The following is a 19,961-nucleotide window of genomic DNA, read 5'->3' as shown; positions in this document are numbered from 1 at the left end:
TTGTTTTTTGATCTTCCCTTGCTTTTCCCTGTGAAATCTAGTATTTGTCAAAAAAATTTGTGTATCTGACCCAAAGGATTCAATGTGGGTACCAGAAACCATCACAGCATTCTTTAGAGGATCTCTATTTGCTAATAGAGCTGTCTAAAGCTTTTGGTCTGCTATGGAAGATGCATGTTCATACTGAATTCATTTATCTTGTTGAGTCCTAGGCCCTGCTCAGATTAATTACTATGGAAATGCTGACATCTGGTGGTCTGAAAAGAATATTGTAGTTCACTTGCTTTTAGCGTCATATTGTTTTGGGAGACATTTAAAAATGATTGGGAAATCTTTCCACTCATTTTTGCCAAAGAGTTTCAGAGCATTTTGAAGATGGCTGTAGGAGGATGTATGTTGTAAATATGAATATTAGGTTTAAGTTTCCTGAAATGTGAGAAAGAAGTGACGCAAAAAGGAAGACCAGGAATGGTCAGGTATTCTTAAAAAAAAATTGTGAATTATAGTCAAGAATTGGTGATGAGAAGAAATAGGAAATATTTGGGAACTAAAATAGCTGAATAAGCTTAGGAAATATCTTCTATAATATTTTGATTTTAGTTAATAACAAGGTACTGTATACCTGAAAATTGCTAATGAAGTATTATTTAAAATGCTTTCACCACAAATAAAAAATAGTAATTTTGTGAGGTAATGGCTATGATAATTAGATGGATTCTACAATGTATACTCACCAAAATATCATGTCTTATTCCATCAATATATATACTTTTTATTTATCAAATAAAATATGTAAAAACACTTTTAAAGTTATAGATTTTTATTATTTATATTTCTATTAAAATACATGTATTTTCTTTTACTTCTGTTGAGTGAGCCCATTTTCTTAAAAGATTTATTTTTTAAGATGTATTTATTTATTTGAAAGGCAGAGTTATAGAGAGAGAGGGAGAGACAGTGAGGGAAAGAGAGAGAGAGATCTTTGGTCTATTGGTTTTCTCCCCAGATGTCTTCAATAGCCAGGGCTGGGCCAGGTCAAAATCAGGAACCAGGAGCTTCTTCCAGGTCTCCTACACAGGTAGCAAGGGCCAAAAGACTTGGGCTATCCTCTGTTGCTTTCCCAGGTGCATTAGTAGGGAGTTGGATGGGAAGTAGAGTAGCTGGGACTCAAATCTGTGCCCATATGGCATGCTGGCTTTGCTGGTGCCAACTTTACCTTCTATGCCACAACACCTACCCCAATTTAATTTTAAAGATTGAGTAACAGAGGAGAGATACAGAGAGAAAAGAGATCTTCCACCCACAGATTGAGTGCCCAAGTGGCTGCAACAGACAAGTCTTGGCCAGGCTGAAGCCATGAGCCAAGAACTGCTCTAGGTTTCCCACGTGGGTCACAGATTGCCAAGCACTTGTGCCATAATCTGCTGCCTTCCCAGGCACATTAGCAGGAAACAGCCAAAATGTGAATTGGCACTCTGTTATTGGATGCCAGTGTTGCAAGTGATATCTTACCTTGCTCACCACAATGCCAGGTGCTAATTTTACTTTTTAAGTTTTACAGAACAAATTTACTGAAGTATTATTGAACTGAAATGAACTATATGTGTTTGAAGTGTACAACTGGTAAATATTGACATATGTATACATGTATGAAATTATCCCCTTAGTCAAGTTAATGCAGGTTATCTGTTCAAGTTTTCTTTATAATCTTTTATAATCCCTCCATCCTGCCCCTTTTCACTCATTGCAGCTCTTTAAGCCCCAGCCTAGGCAACCACTAATATATTTTCTGTCAATGTAGATTAGATGACGTATTCTAGAATTTCATAAAATGGGATTATATAGTATACACAAGGATATTTTTTAAAGTTTCTGGAAAATGGAATTAAAAGATGCGTTTATTTTTGGTGAAAGAAAAATGTGAAACGCATGCAGAATTTTTTCATAGCATACATTTTCCATGAGCCATTTAAAGAATCCTACTACTTTTTTTTTTTTTTCGGGGGGGGGGGTGTGCTTGGCTTGGCTTGGCTTATTTCACACAAGATTTTGAGATTTCTTTTCAAAATATCTATTCATAGTTCATTCTTTTGTCTGTATCAATGTACAGCAGTTACCTCATTGAACCACTCATGGATATTTGTTTTATTTGCAAATAAAGCTTCTAAGAACATTCATTGTTACTAACTACATTTTCTGTTTGTTTTTTTCCTGAGATTTAGGGTCCAGGACAATAGATTTTCATTTCACTGAGAGATAAGCAGACAAACAAGATTAACTGAGTGAAACTTCATTGGGAACAAGTGTTGGGCAGGAGGTTAATGTAATCTGTCAGTCAGTTGATGATGTGTTGCTGCCAACCTGCCCTGGTTTCAGCCTACGTTAGTTTCCTGACTAGGGGATCATGTTCGGAATCCTAGGCCAATCAGAGTTGCAATGTTGAACGCAGTGGCTGATTTGCAGATCTCTTGAAAGTCATACTCAGACTTCTGATAGCAAGGTTGTGAAGTGACAGACATACACTGCTAAGGTTTTCTGGGCACAAGCCCCAGGATCTGGCTGCTTCCTAGCCTTTGAAGTTCAGCTCTGTTCTACAGAATATTTTACAAAACATTATTGTGTCCTCGGGCCCTCAGCCATGAACCTCCGAGAAATTCCTGTTTTCAAAGTTTTGGCAACACACATTATCTGGGTTTTCTTGTTTGTTTGTTTGTTTGTTTTTTGTCTTATACCAGCTGAAGCTGTTACAATTGAATCTGCTTTGGAATTCACCAGCCTGTTCTCCTGAGAGGCATGGACACATGATGGACAAGTTATTAGAGGGAAAAAATTGATTGCAAAAGTTTGGGTCTAGAATTTGGATATTATTTGGGCTTGTTTACAAGTATGCTATAAGCTGTAAGAGTAAAGTGTCACCATTGGTCAATTATTTTCTCAGGCCTTGAGGATTTCTTTAAGCTGTCTAATGGATGTTTTTCCCACTGTAGACATGCTCCTGGTGTCTGCAAATCCCTCCGACTTTCACTTTTGCTCCTGTGGAGTAATTGCTCTGGAGAGCTTGAATGACATTGAAGAATTGCTGGCCACACAAGTAAGGATTGTTAGTTGTCAAAGAAAAGTCTCCAAATAACAATGAGAAATGAAAGAAAGCATCTTAAGAGTTTGAGTCTGCTTAAAATATCTAAAGAAATGGCCTTGCTTCCCTTGTGTGTTAAGGGCTGCTTCTGTCCACAGTTTTCTTACTTATTGTAAAAGCATATGTTGTTAGTATAGTAACTTTAGACCACATGAAAAGTAGAAAGATGTTTCAGCTCAGTGGGCAGTACATTTTTTTAATCTGATGTATATGTTTACAGTCTATTTCTATCTATTTGAGATTCCATTTGCATAGTCATTATGGTGAGCACATGGTTTTTATAAAAGATTGTAATCACATTGCATACATGTAAGGTTCACACATGGAGTTTGCTTTTCCAACTTAGTCATAAGTACTTCAAGTGTCATTAAAAACTCTTCATAAACATTAAATGAATGTTTAATTTTTTATCAGGTATTTGTTCTTTTGATTATTGAGCCATTCTCTTATTAGACTCAAGGTTTTTTGATCTTCCTACTCTCCTCCCTTCCCCTCACACACACACTACAGTAGACATCTCTGTAGACAAATTTTTTTTCTGTGTATCAGATTTACCTTTTGTTAGACTGTTAACCGTGAAATTAAAAGGTGAGGATTGTGTGTTTTTTTGTCTCTTGATACATACTTTAAATTAACCACTATATAGATTACACCAATTTTTACCCTCTTAGAGAATATGACAAAGCACATCATGCTAAGTGCAGTAGTTTCTTAGGAGGTAATTCTATGGTGATATTGAAATCGGAGATGACCCCCTAAAATTTGTACTAAAATGTGGCCCTTCAAGTTCCCCAGAAGCACCACCTGGGTTGCCACATATGCTACCGGAATTTGGGGTGCCATACAATTTCACCATATGCTTATTAGTAAATCCCCAATATTAATAAGCCCGAGAGGGTTCTTGCCTAATATTTAGAGAAGAATTCTAAATACCAGCACAGATAAACGAGGCAGCATGGTACATTTTAAGCCTTTATTTAGTGAGAAAGATGCATAGAAGACTAAGAGCTTTATTTAAGAGAGAGAGGTTCATGCTGAACACCAGGAACCAGCCATGTAGAGGAGCATCTAGGCCAGGAAGCCTAGAGGCGCAGAGCTACAGCAAGCCCCCTCCTGGCAAGAGGCCAGGGCCGAAGAGAACGGCAGGACACACCATGTCCCAGGCTTTTAACCCATTTCCAAAGGGGAGTTGTTAATTAACCTGATTGGCTGGTGGGCACCCAGGTGTGGCCAGGTAGGGGCATGAGGTCACACAGGGGGGTGGTGAAGGTATCAGATAGGGCGTGAGGTCACACAGAGGCATGGCGAAGGTGTGGTCTTCCAGCTCACAAACCTAATTGATTTTAACCTGTATGCCTTCCTACTTCAATATGATTTTTCTTTTCTTAAAAACTTCCTTGAATTTATCTTTGAGTTGCATCTTTTCTGGAAAAAAAGTCAGAATATGTGCTATCACAGAACTCAGCAACCCAGCAAATATAGCACTTTCTGCCACGATCATGAACAGCAAAATAATTGACCTCCTACAGCTATTTAATGATTCTTATTGGAGAGAAGAGATGAGTCATAGGCAATGAGGGAAAGTTCTGAACCTACTAGAAATGAAGCAAGCTAGTCTTTTCTTCTTATTTTTTAAAATGGATGAGCAGGCTACAGGTGACTGACAATAGGACTGCTTTGCAATGCCTTGAACAGGGCTGTCACATCTTCACTCTGTCCCATCCTTACCAGCCCACAGCCAGAGTGTGGGGAGGTGTGACACACAGCAGGGATGAGGTGCATACTGCAATCATTAGGCAAATGAAGACAAAGGCATTTGTTGTTGTTTTTACAGGAAGCCATGGATGGCTTGGGCTTTCTTCCTCATGAGAAGCATGCATGTTATAAACTCACTGCAGCCATCCTGCACTTTGGAAACATGAAATTTAAACAGAAACCCAGAGAAGAGCAGCCGGAAGCAGATGGCACGGAAAGTAAGATCTGCTTTGGAGATGTGGCATGTACTTCCCTTCAAATTCCTGACCCTAGTTCCACTTCATTTTTCCTTATAGTTGACCTCACATTTTGGGCTTTGGAAAAATGTTGAAATTAGTATCATCTCACTTGCTTGCTGTTCTTCAAAATTAGTCTCTTAACAACTATTCTGATATAGAGTCCTCCTACCATAGAATAAGAAGCATTCCTCAAATAGCTGAAGAATTTGCTACACTTGGATGAAACAGTTGAGTAAGACATAGTCTGCCTCTAGCACATAGACTTGGGAAAAACAGAGAAAGGAGCAAATTACCATAAAATGTATTCTAATTAGAGATGTGAACTGAGATCCTTTGAATTCAAAGGCAAAGTAACTAAGTCCACAAGTGTGAGACCACAAGGCTAAATGTCCTCTTTATTTTATTCACATTTTAAAAATGTATAGTTTTGCTTGATTAGCAGTTCAGAAACATAATCAATGATCTGTCTAGAATGATCATTCTAGAAAACCACAATTATGAAACAAGGAAACACAGAAGTTATGATTATTACTTTTAATAATAAAATTCCTTGCAACTGAGGCAAGGGGAAACTCATTAATTCAAATTTTTCAATTTTTTAAAAATTTGTATTTTTAAATATGACTGTGTGTAATATAAAATTGATCATTTTAACCATTTTGAAGCATATAATTCAGTGGCATTGCTGTATAGTCATCACGACTACCCATCAACAGAACTTTTTATTCACTCCAAACTGAACTTCTGTACCCATTAAAAAAATCTTCCCCCAGCCCTTGGCCACAGATGTTCTACTTTGTGACTCTGAATTTGATGCTGTAGCTACCTGATCTAGGGGGAACTGTATGTGTCCTTTGGTGTCTGGCTTATTTCAATTTGCATAATTTCTTTAAGATTCATTCATACTGTAGCATGTATCTGCGTTAGTAGGAAACTAGAGTCAGGAGCCAGAACTGGGGGTTGAACCCAGGTAGTATGAAGATGGGGTCCAGAAGCCATACCTGCTAGCCAAATGCTTACCCCATTTACTCATTTTTTAAATTGTTGTTTTTATTGAAAAATAATTTTTGAAGCCAATCTGTGACAGGCACTACTCTTGATGCTGGGGGCTCATCTGTGAACAAAGTATTGTCCCTCTCTTGTCTAGTGTGGGAGATGAACAATAGATAAATAGATAAAGGTCCTTTTAATTATTCTGAAAAGAAAATAATGCAGAGGAAAAGAATAAAGAGAAATAGGAGACAGGGATTATTATAGACAGGGTTGTCAGGAGGTCCCCTTGGAAAGGAGGACACTTGAACACAGATGCAAATGAAGTGAAGGAATGTGACATGAAGATCGATATTGCAGATATTGTGTATATTAGCACATTAATGTGTGCTTTCATAGCATCTTATTTTGTTGTTTTCTTGCTTGGCAATGCTTTGAAACAACGTTTTATGAATAATTACTTTTATTACAAAAGCAAGGCATGCTTATTAATAAATCAGAAAACACAAATGAGCAAATGAAGTCTGTGAGCCCTCCCAGTCTCCCTCATGGCTCCTTCTCAGTTTCTTTGCAGAGCATCCTTTTCTTCCCCACTGCTACCTGCCATAGGGCTGCAGAGTCCGACTTTCCTGTATTCTATTCTATACTCATTTCTTAGGTGATAATCTCAAACTCAACATGCATAGAACCTAACTCTTCACTCTACACTGCCCTCACGAACAGCTCTTCATTTCTGTTTTTTAAATGCATGCCAACTGGAGTCTCCCAGCTGCCATGACTAAAATCTTAGAGAATCATTCCATTTTCTTCCTTCTTCCTCCCTCCCTCCCTCCCTCTCTCCTTCCCTCTCTCGCTCCTTTCCATCTTTTCTTCCTGTTTTTCATTTAGATGTTTCCAAAAGCTCACAACATCTCATGATCATGTCAGCTGTTACAATTTACCTGAGCTTCTGTTTCTTGCCCGTAAAAGATTGTTGTAAAAGCCTCCTTACTGATCTCCTTGCCTGGCCCTTTGCCTATGGTACTTAGTTCTGTATGTGGAAGCTAGTGGCAATTCTTTCCTTGTGCATGTCAGTCCATGTCCACACTCTGCTCTAAACTGAACAGTGGCTCATAGCTTACTCCAAAGAAATGTCCAAGTCCTTATCATAGCCTCCTTGGCACTGCAATAACTCTCCTAATTACTTTCTAGCCCCATCTCCCATTATTTTTTCTTTTCTCTCTCCCCTCTATTCAGTTACCCTTTCTTCTTGGTTCTTTATTTTTTTTAATAAAGATTTATTTTTTATTTACTTGAAGGGCAGAGCTACAGAGAAAGGGAAAGAGAGAGAGAGAGAGAGAGAGAGAGAGAGAGAGAGAGAATTTATTTATCTATCTTCCGCCGGTTCACTCCCTAAATGGCTGCAACAACCAGGGATGAGCTAAGCAGAAGCCAGGAGGCAGGAGCTTCTTCTGGGTCTCCACATGGGCGCACCAGTCCAAGTCAGACATCTTCTGCTGCCTTCCCAGGTGCATTCGCAGGGAGCTGGATTGGAAGTAGAGCAGCCAGGCCTTGAACCTACCCCAATAAGGGATGTAAGGCATTGCATTCAGGGGCTTAACCTGCTGTGCCACAATGCCAGCCCAGAGCCTCTTCGTACCTTCTGGGGCATGTGAGCAACCCTGTTGCAGGACTTTTTTGCTGATTCTTTTTTTTTTTTTTTGTCTGATAGAATCTCTTTTCTTAGGCATCCTCTTAGCTTATTCCCTCACTTTATTAACATGACTTCTTTGATGATACCTTATCAGAAATGCCTTCTTTGATACCCTCACCATCCCATCACTAACCCCTTATCTTGAGTATTTGTCTCTATGATTCATACAACTATTGTTTTATTGACTGTTCTACCTGCACTGCCTGTAAACTTCTTCTTGGTCTCTGAAAGGTGTAAGCTCCATAAGAGCAGGGACCTAACTGGGTTTGTTCACTGTGTTATTTCCAGGTTTTCAAGTGTGCCTGTCACCTATTGATGGATTTTTATTATTAAACAAGTCTCACCTTTCAAGGAAAATCACCCTTAATACCACAGGATATATATGTCTTTCACATCTTTTTCCAGCTTAATATGCATTTGTAATTTTTAAAATAAAAAAATTGATATTCTTCATGTTGTTTTCTGTAGGATTATTAAAATTAAATTATAAATGAACATATTGTTCATCTTTTCTGCAGTATCTTTTTATATGGCTATAAAATATTCCATTGTATGGATGTACCATACTAATTTAAATATGTTATTAAGTGTTTATTTCTAGAATTTTTGCTATTATGAACAAAGTTTTGGTGAATATCTCTTTCCTGACTACCAATCCTACGTTTCTGATGTTCAACCACATATTTTGTGGTATCCTGAACTCCACATGGCTAAAACTCAGTGCACTGTCCTCTACCACAACTGTTGTCTTCCTGTTAACATTCATGATACTACTCCCTGCTGCACAAACTGGAACATCTTGGTCATGTTTCTCAATCTTCTTTTTCCCCACCATTTTCATTATTATTTAGACCTTTGGCATCTTGGATTTTGATATCCTGCCATGCCTTCACTCTCTGCATCCTTTTAAACTCTTCCCATTGTGGTCTTTGTCGCATACTTCTACAAATATAATTCTGATGCATAACTCTAATTGTGAATTTTTTTGTTCAAAGTTCCTTTAACACTTCTCCCCATTATTTAATACCTTAGAGTGTCATCAACCATCTTCTACAAGCAGAAGTCACCCCCCTCTCTCGGTTTTCTGCTCAGTCATGACATCATGGTCTAATCCATTAAAGTCAGAACTTTGATTATATCTTGAACTCTGATATATCTCTGACTTCATGCCATTCTGAGAAATTCTTGTTCTCCTATATTTGCCTAGCAAAACCATTCAAGTCTCAGATTAAATGTTGGTTCTTTTTTGAAATTGCCCCAGTTATGCAGTCCAAAAGAGCTCTTTTCTATTTCAAACTTTCTTGACACTCAATTTCTGTGTCTCCTTTACAGTTGTTTTAGTGATATGATGTTTCTGCCTATGTCTTATTTACTTTAATGGTTTATAAACTTCTTGATGCTTGGGAGTTATGTTTAATTTATTAATTTTTAAAAAATACTTATTTTACTGTTTATTTGAAAGGCATATTGACAGAGAAAGAGTGAGAGACAGAGAGAGTAAGATCTTCCATTACTGATTCACTTCCCAAATGATTGCAATGGCCAGGGCTGAGCCAGGCAATACCTATGAGCCTGGAACTCTATCCAGATCTCCCATGTGGGTATCAGGGTCTCAAGAATTTAGGCCATCTCCCACTGCTTTTTCAGGCACATTAGAAGGGATCTGGATTGGAAGCAGAATAGCCAGGACTCCTACTGGTCCGACAATATGGGATGCTGGTATTATAGTTGGCAGCTTAACCCTCTGCCACAATGCTGCTCCTTGATCTTCCTGGTAATGTATCTAGCACCAGGCTTTGCCCATACCAAGGGCTTAGTAAATTTGACAAATTAATGAAGCTATTTTTACAGACTTTGCTACTTTTACAGTAGTACTAACTAATGTCAATGAAATTTTATTCAGCGATTTACACTGTTTTCATATATATAAACATATAGTGCAAGTGAAGTAATTTATTTTCTGGAACACAATGGTCACTGTTTTTGGCCCATAGAAAGTATGGAGCACTTGCATGATGTTGGGATAAATACAAGGCATGTCGTTCCTGTTTGTGGATACTTAGCCATTTTTGGAGTGGGGGAGATATTATGCTGTAACACTAGATACTATTTCTGTTAAAGCCCAAAATGGGAAATGGTATGGAGTATTTGGGTCTCCTTTGTTCATGGGTAAAATTAGACTCAAAACATTGTCTTTAACGCTGGAAAAAGGATGCATGAAGGCTCTTGGTGTGGGAAATTATTCTTTGAAACTATTGCTTGTATTATTCATTTGAATAGTTCCAAAGCTTAGAAACCCAAAGTTTTAACCTTTTCTGCCTGAACAGAAATGTAGAATTGTTCATTTTTTCCATTGTCAGCTACTAGTCTTTTGTATTCAGACTGATGAAGCACATTTCATTTATTCCTTTCTTGTAAATATTGTCATATTTGGTTAGATACTCTCTAAGATGTCTATCCATTCAAAAGGTTTATGTTTCCAACCCACTGGATCCTCAATTTGAAATAATGTCTTTTGTCTGCAAATATGACACTCTTAGCAGGCACATGTCAGCTTAGGGTGGGGATGTCTGCTGTGCTTTTAATTTTCCATTTGTTTCCATTGTGCTCCTAAAGAAGCTTTATAAAATTACCACCAATGGGCATCAGTTATCTCAGGATCTCATGAATGAACCCATAGATTTTAATTATGCCACATGATCTTCATTTTTTGAAAGATTTCATTGTAGCCTGGTACCTACACTGTTATTCTTGTAAATACACTAACATAAAGTAGCTGTGTAGCTTGTAGAAAAGTATGTATAATTTATATTAATTTTAGTTAAAAACAAATTAAACATTTCAAGCTGATTAAGCCTCTGTGAAAATTTTAAAGACCCATAAAAAGGAAATTGATATCACTAATACAAATGATATATAGCGCTCTAATTGTGTTCTGGTTTTACTTCATTCCCTGTTTGTGATTAACTTCTAGTATAAAACATTATCCTAAACATATGTTAGTGAGTCTCCGAATTCATTTAAAAGGGAAAACATTCAGAGAATTTTCACATGAGTGGGAGATTCATTTTGTTCAGTAATTGAAATAATTTACAATTTGAAATAGACTTATTATCTTTTTCCCTGTGGCATTCTGTTGTATTATTGTCACTTTATAATACCTGATGTGATAGATACCTTTTTGCTTTTCCTTCCAATAACAATTTTTCTCCCCTGTGTCTTTCCTTTGAAAACTGAAATTTTATTCATTTGGTGTCATGGATGTTAGTATTGTTGCTGGGCAGCAGAGGGCACTATAGAGTAAACAGACCACTAGAAAAGGAAGATATTTTAACAGAAACTAGGTGTATGTCCTGGTGTCTGTTGATTGGTGGTTGTCTTGAATTTTCAAAGTATAGTGCCAAGTCCCTGCTTTGCTGAAATAATCTAGAATTATGTACATAGGAGGGGAAACAGGCAAATAATAAGCATGAGATTCCTCATATTCTTCAGAGTTTGTTTTCCAAGAGTGCCAGTATTGAATATTTGTTCAAAAAGTAAGATATTATTCACATAGCATAAAATTGAGTCTTTTAAAGTGTATAGTTCAATGGATTTAGTATATTTATAAAGGGGGCAACCATCACCACAATTTCATTCCAGAACATTTCACCTGCCCCTATAGAAATCTTATACCCCTTAGTAGTTATTCTCATTCTCTCAACTCTAAAGCCTTTGGCAATCACAAGACTATGTTCTATGTATGTACATGAATTTGCTTATTTTGGACAATTCATATGAAAGGGATCCTATATCATGTGGCCTTTGATATCTTCTTTCACTTAACATAATATTTTCAAGCTTCAGCCATGTTGTACCATGCTTTGGCACTTCATTCCCTGTTATAAATGGTTAATATTGCAATGTGTGGTTAGATCACATTTCATTTATCTCTTCTTTGAGTTCTGGACATTTAATTTTTTCGATTTTTTGACTTTAGAATAATGCTGCTGGGAACATTTTAAATATTTTTTTGTGTCCTTTTGTGTACATTTCTATTTCCCTTGGACGTATGGATAAGACAGGAATTGCGTTTCACTTTCAAATAACTTGGAATCTGGTTTCTATAATGTCTACAGCATTTTGCCTCCCCATCAGCAATGCTTGAGAGTTCCAGTCCACCTTATCTTTGCCAACATATTTTATGCCCATTTTTTTTTATTATAGTCATTCTAGTTGGTGTGAAGTCACATTTCACTGTAATTTTGATTTGCATTTCTAAGACATAAATTCCTTTAAACATTTAGAGTCAGGCATTTATTTTAAAGGTACAATCTACTTTGCTGTCCTGATCTAATCATACCATCAGTCTGTCCAGTGGGCAGTACATTTGACTGTGATGTAATGAATTTTAGCAGTGTTTCCTCCATCTCACCCTTCCTTCCTCCTTCTCTTTCTTCTTGTGTTATGACCAGGTGCTGACAAAGCTGCTTTCCTCATGGACATTAACTCCCCTGAGCTGGTGAAGGGCTTGACCCATCCTAGAATCAAAGTTGGTAATGAATATGTTACCAGAAGTCAAACTGTAGAACAGGTAAGATGGTATTTTGCGAATATGTGATCCTATGGGCTTCTAATAATTATGTGAGTATGCATACTGTACTTGTAAATCTTTTAACTACTGAGATTATCTACAAAAACAGCTTCTATAAACAGGCAGGAAAGAACTATTGTGATGATTATTCCACATGTAAGTTATGTGGCGCACCGCAGTAAATGCTGTTGTGTTAAGAGTCTGTCTAGTCTGAAATATACATTTTGACAGTTTTTCCTTAGGTAGCAAATCTCTTTACAGATGCAAACCAACACTCCACTTGTGTGAACAATGTCTTTCTTGTCTAGCTAAAAAGCTTTCAGGTCTGTTGATTCCTGACATGAATACAATTGGCAAATTGGCATCTGTCACCTATCTGGCATATTGACTTCTTTAAGTGTAAAAGACACATGGCATATTAGTAAAGATTCAGAACAAATGCTGAAGTTAATCTTGAAGGAAGGGGAGGTTTGAAAACAGAAATGACAGATGGAAGGTCATGTAGATTTTATTTAGCACCCAGGAGAATTTTATAATGGTTGAATAACAAATGCTCTGAGGATTGCTGATCTGGAGGCTTTGACTTCATGCAGTAAATATTCCCAGGCCTGCTGGGTCATGAAGCTATGTAAGTATACTAGTACATTTCAAAATGGCAATTTATATCTGTAATGTATATTAGTATGAGATAGGCTGTGCCATCATAATACATGTGCACTGAAATTTCAGTAACACAAAACATTTATTTTTTTATACCAAGTCTAATACAGACTATATAGCCTTCTTTCTTTTTATAGTTATGCCATGGCTCCAGAGTTCTTGAACAAAGGGAAAATATAATTTTGAAGAAAGTATACTACCTTAAGTGCTTAGGGCTAGAAATGCTATCACTTTCACTAATATTCCTTTGGTATGAATAAATCAAAATATCCACTTTACTGGTGGGGGAGCCTGTGAGATGTCTTTTTGGAAAGAAGAAATAGTGTTTTATGGAAACAGACTTGTCTCTCTATCACAGAAAATGTATAGAGCATTCAAAGATAATTCAAAATTATCTTCTTCCATTATTACAACAATACTCAGAGGTAAGTAGGGCATGAAACTTAATTTAAATTTTTCCAATTGAGGAATCTGAGGATAAGGAAACAGACAACTTTTCAAAGGACACACAGCTTGTATTTAGGTGAGACTTAGATTTTCTAACTCTGCATACAACTTAAATATGAAAATGAGATAGGCATATGAAGAAATTTTTGATTAAAAGACAATCATTTGTACTGCAATAAACTTGTTTTCCTTGTGTATTAAGGTATCTGATGTGTTTGTTATTTAAAACATTTAATCAGTGAATCAAAATTACTTTTATAATTAGCCTACTCTGTAAATCAATAATTCTACTCTATCATAATACTAACTACACCACTTTAAAATAATCTGCTTGCATTTTTGTCCTCCCTGGTGACCTAAGCTCCTTGAGGTCATGGACTGTGTCCAACGGTCTTAGATTCCATGGCATTTAACACATGGCTCTGCAAGCAGTAGGTGCTCCACAAGTGTTAGACTAAACTGAGTTGCATCTGAATTGCAATCAGCAAGACAAATAATTGAGCTATTTCTTGGTAGTGGGGTTAGAGTTGGTTAGCAGTCTCATGCTTTCTTAGATGTTCACCACAACATGCATGCATGACATGCTATGATCATAGGATAGTATCTTTCTATATGTTAATCTAATGAACCTATAGGAGGACTGAAGTCAAACATTTGCCTCTTTATTATTGTGTTCTAAAGGACTGAGTTACTACTCTAACCTTTACTGTGACACAGCCAGCCAGTGAAGCAAGGTAATGTATTATTATTCAACATTAAAAAAGAAGGAAGTCATCATTCTTTCCTTCTCTCTCTACTAGCGGCAGAGTAAGAGAAATCACTGTAAAAGGCTTTTCTTTTCCTAGGAATTTTATTGATTTTATAGAGCCAATTGCCAGTGCTAAAAATGGAGATGTGTATGCTCAATTGATGACAGTTGTAAAAGATGGGGAAAACACTTACAGTGTTAATAGTCTATCCAAAATTTAACTCTAACTCTAAGAATAACTAACTCTGATACTTTGGCCAAATCTCTTTATCTTCCTGAACCCCAATAAAGAGTTTGAACAACTTTGTGTTTCTCACTTGTGGAGAAGTAGGCATCTAAGATAAGAAAATTGTTCATAAATGACTGTTTCCTGTGCACCTTTAGTTGTTTGGTATTCCTGGTCCCCACGAATTAAATGCCAGTAACATACTTCATCATTATGAGTGGCAAAATGTATTTCCACATTCACTTCTCCTTCAAGGGAAGGTATTATCTCCAATAGACAACCACTCTTCATGATTATCAAGAACAAATATTCTTCAGTCCTAGTATTTTATGATTTCATGAGGATCTTGTAGAAGTGAGTCAATTTTAAAAAGATTAATTATTATGACAAAATAATAATAACAATAATCAACATCCACAAAGTACTCACCATAGGTGCTTTACTAAGTACTTTGTATGGATTATGCCACTCATTCTAAGAACAAGCTTAAAAGCAGAGCTTGTAAATATTTGTATTTTATAGGTAAAGATAGTGACTCTAAGAAAGAGTAACAGCAGGGTGACAAAGCCGAGGTAAGGATGAGGAGTGATGAAGGTGAATAAGGGCTGAGGAAAGGGAAATGAGTATTTATTGGGTACGGAGTGCCAAACATTGTGCTTTGAAGGTTGGCAGTCTGTCTCACTGGATCTGCCATAACATCCCTGAAATACTTATGTTTTATTATTACTCTTAAATATGGGAAAGGTAGAGTGATTAAGATTTTGATGGTTTGACTACACTTTTTTGCTTGCTTTTTCTGTTACTGTTTTCTGGTATACACAACTTCCTTTTAGTAATCAAAATCTTCTATGAGGTTATGAAAAGCTAATAAATGGATCCAATTAGCCCCTGTAAAGAAGGATACATTTAGTCACTTTATTTTTCTTCATTGGACATAAAATGATTACAATGATTAATTAGTGAACAGTGTGAGTATATTGGTCTATTTAGCAGACACTGTGCCATCTATTTCTCTCTGCCTTTACTTGTAGGCTTTCTTCTTGTATTTTTTGACCACTCTCCACACCTGGTCAAATAGTTTCTCTCCCATCTTCACTTATTGATTGTTTAGGAAAGTAAAAGTTGTGAGCAAATTAGTCATGTTCTTTTTAAATTTTCATAATGACTACTGTAGATAAAAATGATTCTCTTGGTGTTGGAGAGAATGAAAATCACTCTGGACACTTTATTTGTTGAGTGTGCTTTTGATGCTGATAATAAAAAACTGTGATGCCATTGGGCTTATAGATCACTGTGCAAATGACTTCAGATAATTGATCAGATAGTGAATGACTCACAACTAAATCACCACCAGATACAAACTGGCCCCCTGCTATGCGCTCTTTGCTCAGCAGAAGGATGGATGTGATGAGCCCATTTTAAATGTTAAGTGATTGGAGTACAGGTTTCTAGGCTTGGAGTACGTCCGGCTGTAACTCATTCCTTCTGGAAATCTGTTGGAAAAAAGGAGCCCTTTGCATTATGGAAGCAGGATCACATTTGTACATCATCAACCAGATACAGAGATAGGAGTTTTCACCAGCTCCTATCACAGTAGGGGAATCTGAGTCATATTGATGCACCAGATGGCCATTCTCCATCTGGGAAACTGAGAGCAACACCGGTAACTAATATAAGAGAGTTGAAAGCTGGGACTAGAGAGAACTTCCCAGAGCATTATTAGGATGAAGACACTGCAGTTCCAAAGAGGGTTAGGTTATTTGTCAGGTTTACACAATTTATTATCAGCAGCAACTGCAGCATTAGAACAAATGCTAGAACTTATAGATTTCCCATCTACTATACTAGCACTTTTCAAATTTTATTGTGGACAGTATTAAACAGAAAAAAATTCTGACACTTGTTAGAATGATAAGGAAGACTTTATTCAGGATATTGTAATAGGGATATTGCAATAGCATAGAAAGTTTGGGTCAACTTCAAATATAATGACAAGTGAAGATTTTTGTCAAAGAAGGAATCAGTGAATAGAAAATTACTAAGAGGAGATATCAAGGGCGGAGACATTCTTAAACTGGTCTAATGATTTCTTGCTAAAAGCAGACCAAGAACTTATACAGTACATTAAAGGTGGAGGAATAGGAAGTTAATCAGATATCAAGGGTGGTGGGTTTTTGCTAATGAGGCTTAGCAGGATTCTTGCTTCAACTGGTCTAAGCAGGACCAAGATAAGATGAAGGTGGGTCAGAGGCTCTTGACCACACTTTGCTCAAGGAGAGAGTCTGTCCATAGGCATCGGCATGGTCATGTGAGAGGACAGACTGTGATTCAGCAAGTCTGGGACTAGTCTGTGAGTTTGCATGTTTAACAAGCTCCAAGAGGATGCTGATGCTGCTGTTCGTATGATCACACTTTGAACAGATGGGTTTAGAACGCACTGCAAAGACTTACCTCAGGATCTGTAGTCCTCTACGAAAAAGGACATGATTTCTGTCACCTACATTTTTGGTTGGGAGGCACAAGATCAGCAAACTCCTTTCTCCTGTCCTTCTCCTTTCCTCCTCTTTCCCTCCCTTGCTTGCTTTCCTTTCATTGTATTCAGCAGAAGATATGTACACAGAAGGTCACTAATGTATATCGAATTGACTAGACACTGGTTGCTGTTAGAGTATGCCCAGGACTGAAATGGAGACTGCTAGCAGATGAAGGGGTTTTCAATGTGGTTTCTAGGTAACTTATGCTGTTGGTGCACTATCCAAGTCAGTATATGAAAGGATGTTTAAGTGGCTGGTGGCACGTGTCAACAGAGGCCTGGATACCAAGCTGTCAAGGCGGTTCTTCATTGGCATCCTTGACATCACCGGTTTTGAAATCCTTGATGTAAGTACATCTGGTAAGAATGAAGTCAGTGCATACATACAAGCAGATTAGAAATTATGACTTCAAGGGCCGGCGCCGCGGCTCAATAGGCTAATCCTCCGCCTAGCGGCGCCGGCACACCGGGTTCTAGTCCCGGTCAGGGCACCGATCCTGTCCCGGTTGCCCCTCTTCCAGGCCAGCTCTCTGCTGTGGCCAGGGAGTGCAGTGGAGGATGGCCCAAGTGCTTGGGCCCTGCACCCCATGGGAGACCAGGATAAACACCTGGCTCCTGCCATCGGATCAGCTTGGTGCGCCGGCCGCAGCGCGCTACCGCGGCGGCCATTGGAGGGTGAACCAACGGCAAAAGGAAGACCTTTCTCTCTGTCTCTGTCTCTCACTGTCCACTCTGCCTGTCAAAAATAAAAAAAAAAAATTAAAAAAAAAAAAAGAAATTATGACTTCAACATGAGAAAATATGGTCAAAGCATGATGAGAAGCTAATAGATATTATAACTAATAGTAGTAATGATTTATTGAGTTCTTATTCAATATTAAAGGGAAATAGAGAAGAGTCTTCTATGATTTTGAATTATAATGTCATTAAGTATTTTATTATTATATTATTTAGTTTGTGGGTATATCTGTGGAAGGCATGAATTTAACTGAGTGTTTTTACTTGTTGGGCTTATTTTACATTTTATGATATTAGTTACAGTTTTCTCTTTACTGTGAATTCTTGTAAGTGAGCCTCAATTTTATTTTTATCTCATCTTCCTGTATCTTTGAAGTATAATACTCTTGAACAACTTTGCATTAATTTTACCAATGAAAAATTACAACAGTTCTTCAATCAGCACATGTTTGTTTGGGAGCAAGAAGAATATAGGAAAGAAGGCATTGACTGGGTAACTGTTGACTTTGGCCTGGATTTGCAAGCCTGCCTAGATTTCATTGAGAAGGTAATATATATATTTTTCTCCTTGTCTAATTTCATTTTTGGAGAATTGTCCCTGCTTACAACATCGATCCCTGTCAGGATTTAGTATGTCAGCAGATGGGACATGGGCCAGGAAGGCCCTTTGCAACATTTCTTAATGGTCTTGTTGTGGGATACACCTGTGGCATACCATGTGGATCCTCACAGTTATCTACGCCATCACATCTGACACAGCCAATCACAACATATTTGGCCTGCATTCTTATACACCAAGAGAACTGTGGAGATTGCAAACAGTCATGGTCATAGCTGGACAAACACAGGACTGAAAATATGAGCACTGTTGGGCTTGGTTGATTAACATAAGGTGAATGAGTAGAACCAATGAAGCTTAGTGATTCTAGCAAATTGGCATGCAAACAAACAATTGCCATAAATCTTAAAGATCACTGAAAGTAGTTTGTTCATTTAATTGGACAAGTACCAGTTAATTTACATAATTTATTACAACACTTCATGGCTTATTAGTAAATTAGCTGCAGTGTACTGTTTCTGAATTCAGCAATATCCTCATACTCTGAAATCTTTTAGTGTGCTGTGTGGGGAGTTACCAGGGTCTGCTGGAGGAATTACATGTGGTCTCTGGTTTTGTGCACAGGAACAAGCATGATAGCATGTTAGCTGTCATAAGTCCCTGTGTCATAGATTACAGGGAGTTTTGGAAAGAAGTCTGGGTAGGCTGAGCCTTTATCTTTCTGAAAGTTGTTGGCCATGCTAGCTGATACCTTTGAATCTCAACTAAGGTGACTGGCCAGTTACCAGCCTTTGTAGACCTCAGATCCGTGTCTATCATTTTTATTTGTTAAGCTTTCAATGAAACCAAATCTTTCTTTAAGGTAGCTAATGTTCCACATGGTCAAGCACATCACATTGGTTTTATTTATTTGATAACCAGTGAATTTCCTGGGGTTGGTTGGAAAAAAAAAAGGTTTTTAGTCAAGAATGAAAATTGTGGTAGGTTTGTGAATATTACTGATTTTTTATTAAATCTGGAGTTTGTTGCCTCACTTATGCTGGATTAAGGTATTCCACATAACACATTAGCAATACAGAAATAACCTCCTGTTGCATTTTCTACTGATAAGATAAAATGAAAAAATACTGATCAGATGATAGAAAGAAGAATAAATATTTGATTTCCTGTGACTTATATCAAAACTATTCAGCTCAGGCAAATGAAAAATACTAAAATTTTTCTTAAAAAGATTTTTTTATTTTGGATAAAAACTTTTATGTTGCTTTGGGCCATCAGAAGAAAATTTGTAGCAAATATAATGATCAAATTTATTTGTTGAGATAGAATGAACCATAGGAGATTTTTAAAATTCAAAAGAATTGGGGGTGGGTTTGGCACAGCTGTTAATACCACTGTGGAGCTACCCACTTTCCATATCAGAGTGCTTGGGTTCAAGTCCTGGCTTTGCTTCCAGTTCTAGCTTCCAGTCAATGTGCAACCTAGGAGGCAGCAAATGATGGCTGAAAGTAGTTGTGTCGCTGCCACTAACAGTGGAGACCCAGATGAAGTTTCTGGTTCTGATTTTGGCCTGGCCAAACCCTGAATATTGTAGGCATTTGGGAAGTGAACCATTGGATGAAATATCTCCATCATCTCCATCTCCATCTCCATCTCCATCTCCA

The 19,961-nt window shown here is 37.4% G+C and overlaps 1 protein-coding gene across 1 annotated transcript in view; it reads left to right on the top strand.

Annotated features, from left to right (window-relative positions):
- Nucleotides 1–19,961, top strand: part of MYH15 (myosin heavy chain 15) — a 196,161-nt gene that overhangs the window by 30,486 nt on the left and 145,714 nt on the right. Inside the window, exons 10-14 of the mRNA XM_062207694.1 lie at nucleotides 2,988–3,091; nucleotides 4,971–5,109; nucleotides 12,268–12,386; nucleotides 17,198–17,347; nucleotides 18,115–18,285. Of these exons, the coding sequence (XP_062063678.1) occupies nucleotides 2,988–3,091; nucleotides 4,971–5,109; nucleotides 12,268–12,386; nucleotides 17,198–17,347; nucleotides 18,115–18,285 (683 nt within the window). The remainder of the gene's footprint in view (nucleotides 1–2,987; nucleotides 3,092–4,970; nucleotides 5,110–12,267; nucleotides 12,387–17,197; nucleotides 17,348–18,114; nucleotides 18,286–19,961) is intronic.

Source organism: Lepus europaeus, chromosome 2 (genome assembly GCF_033115175.1).
Source record: "Lepus europaeus isolate LE1 chromosome 2, mLepTim1.pri, whole genome shotgun sequence".
Lineage (NCBI taxonomy): Eukaryota > Metazoa > Chordata > Mammalia > Lagomorpha > Leporidae > Lepus > Lepus europaeus.
The sequence above is the reverse complement of the archived record's forward strand: the minus strand, read 5'-3'. Positions and strand labels throughout refer to the sequence as shown.